The following is a 7,752-nucleotide window of genomic DNA, read 5'->3' as shown; positions in this document are numbered from 1 at the left end:
TAAACAGTACTTTTGACTATTTGACCTTAGAAATTTCATTGTTTTGAGCTTATGTACATAAGAAATTATTTTAACATAATCTTCCAATGAGTAAGCAAATCAGCAAATGTGATCATTATACTTCATCTGATTATCTGAACATATATAACCAAAAAGAAATAAGAAACAACCATTCTTACATTCTTCAACCTATTATAGTATCTTTGCTGTGCTAAAAGCCTAAAACAAAAAAGCATTTCTGTTCTATTTGCTAATTCATTCAATACCTATATATGACTACACTTCTCCATAAGTTTATTCCATTTAAGCCATTGAAGCATACAAGCAGCAACCAAAGATTGTGATAACAAAAAATAAGAAAGGGTAGTTGCATGATAGAAACAATTGATGCTGTCAAGTATCTTCTCACACTTTACAATATGATCTCTGAAAACACATAAAATAGCAACATAGAAAATTCACATGGAAATTAGCATCAATAGAAGTCTCACAAAATTAATTTCTTAGAAGAATTTTCATTTTTTAATCTGAAGGCTGGAATACCTTACTACAAATCACAGTTGATTAATATTTTAAGCAAGAGGGACAGCATATATATTGTGATAACAGTGGCCAGTGCTTCCTTGTTATCAAAATGAGATATGTTTCTCATTGCAGACATTTGTAGATGTAACATTATTTAAAGAGTAATATACGAGATGGTGTTAAGGGATGCACTATGGATAAAATTTTGGAACAAGTCTCACGTTATGTCTTGGTTCGTGAAATGTGCATGTTTCACAAGTCACAACATAAGATATTAATCCTCCACACAATATGCTGGGATAGATTCTCTTTTCCGATGCAATTTTCTTTCAAATCATATAGATTTGAAGGATGATAGAAGAATATGAATTAGTAGAACCTTCAAAATGGGATAAATCACAAGCACTCATGTTCCAAAGCAAAAGCAAATCTCTAACTTTAATTATTCTCTTGCTTATATACTATACACACATACACTTTATAAATTAATTAAGCAAGGCATATGCTGATATGCTCAAACACATTGCTCATTTCTGATTCTTTTTCCACAAATATATAATAATTAACACATTGGGAAGCTAGTGAGTGAGGGAAAGAAAGAGAGGATGACAGGATCAATAGAGAAGATGAAGAAGGCATATATATTGGCAAAGAGATATGAATGGGAAGAGTTTGGAAAATTCTTCAGGGAAAACAAGGAGCTATTGGACAAGGAAATTGATCTGCACAAGAGCACTGCATTCCACTATGCTGCACACTGCGGGATGCCAAGCATGTACAAGGAGATGCTAGAGATGGTGGATGATCCAATAGGAATCCAACACGTGCTGAGGTTGCAGGATGACATGGGGAACACGCCGCTTCACGAGGTGGCCTTTGTCGGAGAGGTGGAGATGACTGACCACATACTAAAGTACAATGATGATAGTGAACAGTTTGAATCCTTGCTGTTCATGAAGAACAACCTTGGTGAGACCCCTGTTTATAGAGCTGCTGCACTTGGCAAGACCAAGTTGCTTCAACACTTTGTTTTGAACATTGACTTAAGCCCACATTTTCACCGAAATGATAGTATGTCCATTCTTCACACTGCTGTTATTGACCAATTCTTTGGTATATCTTTCTCTCCTCAACTTCGTTTAGGAATGTGCACCATGCATGCAACAATGTCCAACTACTGTTGATTTCAATTGCAGGCACCGCTTTATGGCTATTGAAAAGGTATGGGAACCAGCTCGCTGATCTTAAGGACGACAATGGACTAACAACTCTTCAATTGCTAGCAACAATGCCTTCTACATTTAGGAGTCAAACCCAGATGGGAGCCTTCAAAAATTTCATATATGCTAGTAAGTCTCTAACAACTTCAATCCATCTAGAATTTCAATAACAAGCATGCATGTTTCACTGATAGATTCAATATTGTGACTCCTAGTGCTTCCTAAGTATCAAGATTATCAATTCTATCAAGATGAGGAATCTATTAAGAGAAGGGAAGACTTAGAAAGTGGTGAGAAAGGCATAAATCAATGGTCTCACCCATACCAACGGAATCACTCAGGTATCTATTTCACTCTACACTGTATTTTATGCACAACCAAAGAACACAAATATGGATTATTAAGTTGTGCACATTCTAGATACATGGATACATCTAATCTAACCATGTTACATGTCATTATGTCAATCAAATTTACAGCTTTCTTTTGGTTGTGGTATTCTATGTGGAAGGCTATGGCCAAAGGTAGTGCAAACTATCATGATTCTCGCAAATGCTAAATATTTTCTCTTTAGTCTGTTTTGACATTCATAATCTCTTCCAATGCTACTTCCATGTTCTGTTCTTGTTCAGAATGGAAGGGGATTGAAAAACTTTGGAGGAAAAAAGAAATGCACAAGTTAGCAGAGGAACTTGTTCGCTTATTAGCAGAGAAAGACAAATCATGGCAACAGACCTCTATTGCAACAGACAGGACAGTTTCCATAGGGAGCGCAGGTTCTTTCAAAAACGAACGAAAAGGAAAAGAGAAAAAAGATCAAGCATCCGAAAAACAAGAAGAGAAATCAAAGGATCAGCAAAAGCATGCTGAGAAACCTGCTTATACTCCATTGCTTATGGCTGCTTGCAATGGAATCATGGAGATAGTGGAAGTAATAATTCGTTTTCATCCTCAGTCAATCGAGCACGTTAGTGACGACGAGCAGAATATATTGTACATGGCTGTTAAACACCGGCAACTGGAGGTTTACAGGCTGTTGAAGAAACTGAAGATGGTGAGAAGGCTTGCAGGGAAAATAGACAAGTTAGGGAACACTGTCCTACATTACACTGCAGAGTTTCAAGGGGGACACCAACCTGGCTATGCTCTCCAATTACAAGAGGAGTTACATTGGTTTGAAGTAAGTACCTTTTTGAGACTCTTTACGAATACAACCATTATTTGATATTATCAAACACATCACTGAAGAAAAAATTATTTGAGTGGCAGAGTAAGCACTAATTAGTGAGAGACTTAGAGTGAATTAAGTGTTTACATGGGTTCTGTTCTCCTTAAAACTAGAGAGTTTGTAATATTTTTCTTTGTATGCTCAAAACAGCGCATAGAAAAGAGGCTGCCTTACCATTACACCATCCACTACAACAAGGAGGATAACAAAACCGCAAAGCAACTTTTCCAGGAAAAGCATAACGACCTGTTGAGGGAGGCTCGCAATTGGATAAAAGAAACAGCTCAGTCATGCTCTGCGGTGGCTGTCCTTGTGGCCACCGTGGTGTTCGCAGCAGCCTACACTGTCCCCGGAGGGACAGACGACAATGGCCTCCCTAGGTTCCTCCATCACCCCATTTTCTTGGTGTTCACAATCATGGATGTTGTGTCTCTGGCAAGCTCATTGGCTTCGGTTGTTATGTTCCTCTCAATCCTCACATCTCCCTGTGAGATGTGGGATTTCCGGAGCTCTCTGCCGCGAAAACTAATGGCAGGTTTCGCCTTCTTGTTCTTCTCAATGGCGACAACAATGATGTCATTCAGTGCAACTGTTCTTATCAACATCAAGTTGGAGAAGAACAAATGGACTTCAACATTGACTTACAGTGCAGCTTTCTTCCCTGTTAGCATATTTGCAATGATGCAATTCCCTTTGTATGTTGCCATGAGAGGATGTCTTAGGAGCACCCTCAAGAGGCTTAAGAAGATCACTCCTCGCTACATCCGCAATCTCCTCAAAAGGAGTAAGAGAAAGAAAATATGGGATATTTGAATTGGATAGATTAATATAAGATGCAAGAACATATGTAACATATGTTTCATTGGAGAGTAGAAATATATTGTCATTATATAGTGTTCACTCTTCTTTTTTTATTTTTAATCATAATTATTTTGATTGTTTGCTTAGGGTATATTAAAAAATTTTCAAGATGGAGAGAGGGAACAATAGTCCACTGGATAAATTAACCTCAACAAAGGTCCACACAATATTTACACGTTTCATGTATTTACATGACAAATAATGACACAAGGACCCTTTACACACTAGAGTGATTTTGCAGCTGTACAAATTATGGAAAATCCAATAATCCTTTCATCAATGACACTGTCCAAAAAGATTAAGGTATGAAATGCAATGTTGAGACATTCGATTAATCATTAATTTTCGAATACAAATCTGCAAGAGCACGGTAGAGAATAGCAGCAGCAGGTGGTCTAGGCAACGAGCCAAGTAATATATCTGTTGCAGTTATGGACTGGCTGCCATAGAATCGCGAATTTTCTTGTGCACGGGTACTCACAATACTGCTTTCAAGTGAACATCCAACAAATGCGCCTGCAAGCAAAGCAATATAGTTATCAAACACTTAGCATTGGCATCTCTTCCGCTGCTAAATGTGGTACTAAGATTGTTTAAACCCTACCTAGACTATCAAATTTAACATCTTGTAAATACAAGTTCAGTCGAAGTATATGAAGTTCTATTCTGAATTTCAGAGTTAAAAACATGAAGGTTTCCAATAGTATATGATCATAAATAACCGAAATAAGACATATACCTTTACTGCAGCTGTAGGTATAACAAGCCGCATAGCCACCATCACCAGCGCGAACATCAGCTTCAGCTGACCTTCCAACAATGCCAAATGCAGCACTCAAACCAGCTCCAAGAGAAACATGCGCATTACCACTAAATGTCTTGACAGCTTCCGTTGTTCTCAGAACAATAATGAAGTCGGTTAACTCTCCTCCAGCCTACATTTAGGGGGGTTACACAATTAAACGGGTATCAGTAAGTAAATTCTTCAGGCATGCTCCATATATATGGAGCAGAAAATCAAAATCTGTGCTACTTTAGAGGCTAGGAATGAATTTTAATTTGGTAAGCGTTCATTCAACAAAATAAAATTGGGCAACAGTATGTAGTATGTACATCAACAGTAATGGGTTCTTCATTGATTCGTCATTATAAGCAAAGCAATAACTAATTAGACTGTTAACGACATAGCTATTGTTACAGATTAGACACTTCACCTGAGCTCCCCAACCCACACCAAATGTGGAAATAGCAGATGGTGGGGACCATGAACCATCTTCCCTAAGCGCAAGCACAAGTCCTGTTCCAATATTATATGTAACCATCATTCCTACTTTGACCACAGTGATAATTGCAAGGCCTTTTGCTTGCCTTAGAATGAACTCTGGGATTGATTTCTCAGGCTTCAAAGAACCTATCTGCAAACGTGAAATTCTTCATTAAGTAACACATAATGACATGACATGATGATAAAAATAGTATCACCAAGAGCTTAAAATTTAAAGCTTCAAAAACATAAAATGACGATAACATTGAGCTATATACATAGTCGTCCAACCTAACATCTTCCTAAATATGCAATCAGGCTGAGACAGAGATTTGCAATTTTTCTTTGAGAATAGCACCATATATGATCAAATAGTCTGGGAGCTGGGCTAACTATAACTTTCAACTGTCACCAAATGCTAACAAAGAAACTCTGGCCCACCGGTATGCAAGATTAGCCTTATTCCTTTAACCTATGCCATCCATCACTAATTTAATTAAAGCAACACTACAACAGATCCGGTTGTTCAGTGTGAAATTAAGAAGAATACAGTTTCTAGAAACTAAGAATCTTACAAAGAGAGGCAATGACTATTTTAAAATGCTTGTCTTACTCTTATTCAGATCAACATTGAAGAAAGTTCATTATAGACATAAACCCCATAATAATAGGCATGCATTATATAGGATAATGATATTGCCAATCCTATTTTTGATACTGTCACTCTACACATGATTTGTTTGCATTGTAAGTTAGCATGAACTTGTTAAAAAAAAGGAGTGTATTATCAAAATAGGAGTGGCATTATCCATTCCCCATTATTAATGGTTTCTGCTTCTGGAGGGAAATCAGGGGGAAAAAGGTTGAAAAAAATGATGTAATTTGCACCAACCTGATTGTAAGCTTTGATAGTGTTCGTTGCTTTGTAAATTTCATACTCCATGGACCGTGCCCAAGGAAAGTTAACCCATGATCGTAAAGTGCTGAGGTCTGTCAAGTCATGGGTTGGTAACTGAGCAGCATTACTTACATGATCCATCAAATAAGGCTGTACAGACTCGAGTCGAACACAGCAAACATCACAGACTCTTTGGGGGTCAGAAACTCGGAACTTTGATGGCAACAAGCTCCGTCCTTTGGAACATTCACCACAAAATATTCCTCCACAAAACCGGCAGTGATGTCGGGTGCACATGATGGGATGGAACCTCACGCCACACAACATACAAGAAGCAGCAGCACTATCTGCCAACCACTTTGGGGGCTCTGCTTCAAGTAATTCCTTCACGTTACCAAAGTTGGCCTCTGTAAGAGTTTGTGCCATCTCTCTCCAACATTGTTCAAGTACATTGTTGGATATCCACGAAAAGCTACATGTCTGAAGATCTCCTGATGCTAAAGAATTCACTTTTCCCCTAGCTGCAAGTAACATTTCTGCTAGAACATCCCACATAGTCAATTCTCTTTCTTCTCCAAGGCATTGATTCCATCCCATGTCATCATCAGGAAAGTAGCCACCATTTGAGTGAAAACCCTTGGCCCACTCTTTGTGCTCATCTTCCAACATAGGAGGAACGGAAACCGGGATCCAAACACCAGTATCTTCGCACAGTGGAGTGTCATAATAGAAGAACTTTCCACGTTTCTGAAAATTACCCGATGAAGGTTCATTTTCGTCTTTACTTTTCTCCAAAGTTTTCTCATATAATTTAGGATATAATCTGGATGAATTCATGCTATCACCTTCAATGCCAGATGGGGAAAAAGAGTCGTAATACTCTTTGTTAACATGATTTGTCCTATTACCATCCACCTCATCATCCTGTAATCATGATAAAATCAAAACAAATAAACAACATAAATAAACCAGTTTTAAGAAGAAGAAAAAATTCAATATAAACTATAATCATTTAAAAAATTGAAACCTAATTAAATGTTTTCAATGATCCATGATTTCCTAGTTTAAATGCAATCCCAGCATACCGAATTAAATCATTACAAAGACAATCAAAGTCGAATCCCACAAATAAATAACAGAGTCAAAACAACGCAAAATCCACAAATTACGAAAATTTCCAGTTCACCAAACAGTACCTTGTGCATATCAATCAGGAGTAAGAAGGAGAACACTTACCTTAAAAGAATTGGAATTGGATATCTGGTCACTAACTGAAAAACCCGACACCCTTTTAGATAAAGTTTCTACATCCTCAACCTGATTCTTAGAATCCAAATCGTTGCCCTCCATTGATACAGCTAGAACAGGACCAAACTAGGGCATATACATGTTATCGGCCAGAAAAAAAATGAATTGAAAATTTCAATTTCGTGTCAAAAGAACGAAACTTCGATAATAGAAACGAAAAGGGTTTCCGATAGAACTCGAATTAGAGCTCTCCTCTAATGGAGTATTATCATAGAGAATTTGCCCGGGGGTTTACGATACCTTTTGCTTGCGTTTTCAATCTTTCTTTCCCAATTCTAATTTTAGTTTTCTTTCTGTTTATTTTATTTTTCGCGTAGCAATTAGAATGGAACAAGCAAAACGACGCCGTTTCGAAGAGGATTCTGTTGACTTGTTGAGATTAGCAAATAAGGGGTGTGTTTGGTTTGACTTAAAATTTTAAAAATATATAAAAATTTAAAATAGTTTC

General features: G+C 37.4%; 2 protein-coding genes across 4 annotated transcripts; one reads left to right on the top strand and one right to left on the bottom strand.

Annotated features, from left to right (window-relative positions):
* On the top strand, positions 314–3,873 carry LOC107619928 (ankyrin repeat-containing protein ITN1-like). Of its 2 annotated transcripts, XM_021114967.1 has the most exons (6): positions 315–1,638; positions 1,722–1,874; positions 1,961–2,086; positions 2,225–2,269; positions 2,378–2,925; positions 3,124–3,873. In XM_021114967.1, exons 1-6 carry the CDS (start codon positions 1,131–1,133, stop codon positions 3,784–3,786), a joined length of 2,043 nt encoding a protein of 680 aa, XP_020970626.1. In that variant the 5' UTR covers positions 315–1,130; the 3' UTR covers positions 3,787–3,873. The 2 variants fall into 2 exon arrangements, with proteins under 2 accessions (XP_016177644.2, XP_020970626.1); XM_016322158.2 differs by lacking the exon at positions 2,225–2,269 and having other exon boundaries at positions 314–1,638.
* LOC107623254 lies at positions 3,949–7,637 on the bottom strand. Of its 2 annotated transcripts, none has more exons than XM_016325442.2 (5): positions 7,545–7,637; positions 5,991–6,920; positions 5,049–5,249; positions 4,574–4,769; positions 3,949–4,350 (listed from the first exon to the last, which is right to left on the bottom strand). In XM_016325442.2, the coding sequence occupies exons 2-5, from the start codon at positions 6,831–6,833 to the stop codon at positions 4,166–4,168; spliced, it is 1,425 nt and encodes a 474-aa protein (XP_016180928.1). In that variant the 5' UTR covers positions 6,834–6,920; positions 7,545–7,637; the 3' UTR covers positions 3,949–4,165. The 2 variants fall into 2 exon arrangements, with proteins under 2 accessions (XP_016180928.1, XP_016180927.1); XM_016325441.2 differs by having other exon boundaries at positions 7,233–7,599.

The sequence above is a fragment of the Arachis ipaensis genome, chromosome B10, assembly GCF_000816755.2.
Source record: "Arachis ipaensis cultivar K30076 chromosome B10, Araip1.1, whole genome shotgun sequence".
NCBI lineage: Eukaryota > Viridiplantae > Streptophyta > Magnoliopsida > Fabales > Fabaceae > Arachis > Arachis ipaensis.
This window is presented reverse-complemented; position numbering and strand designations above follow the sequence as displayed.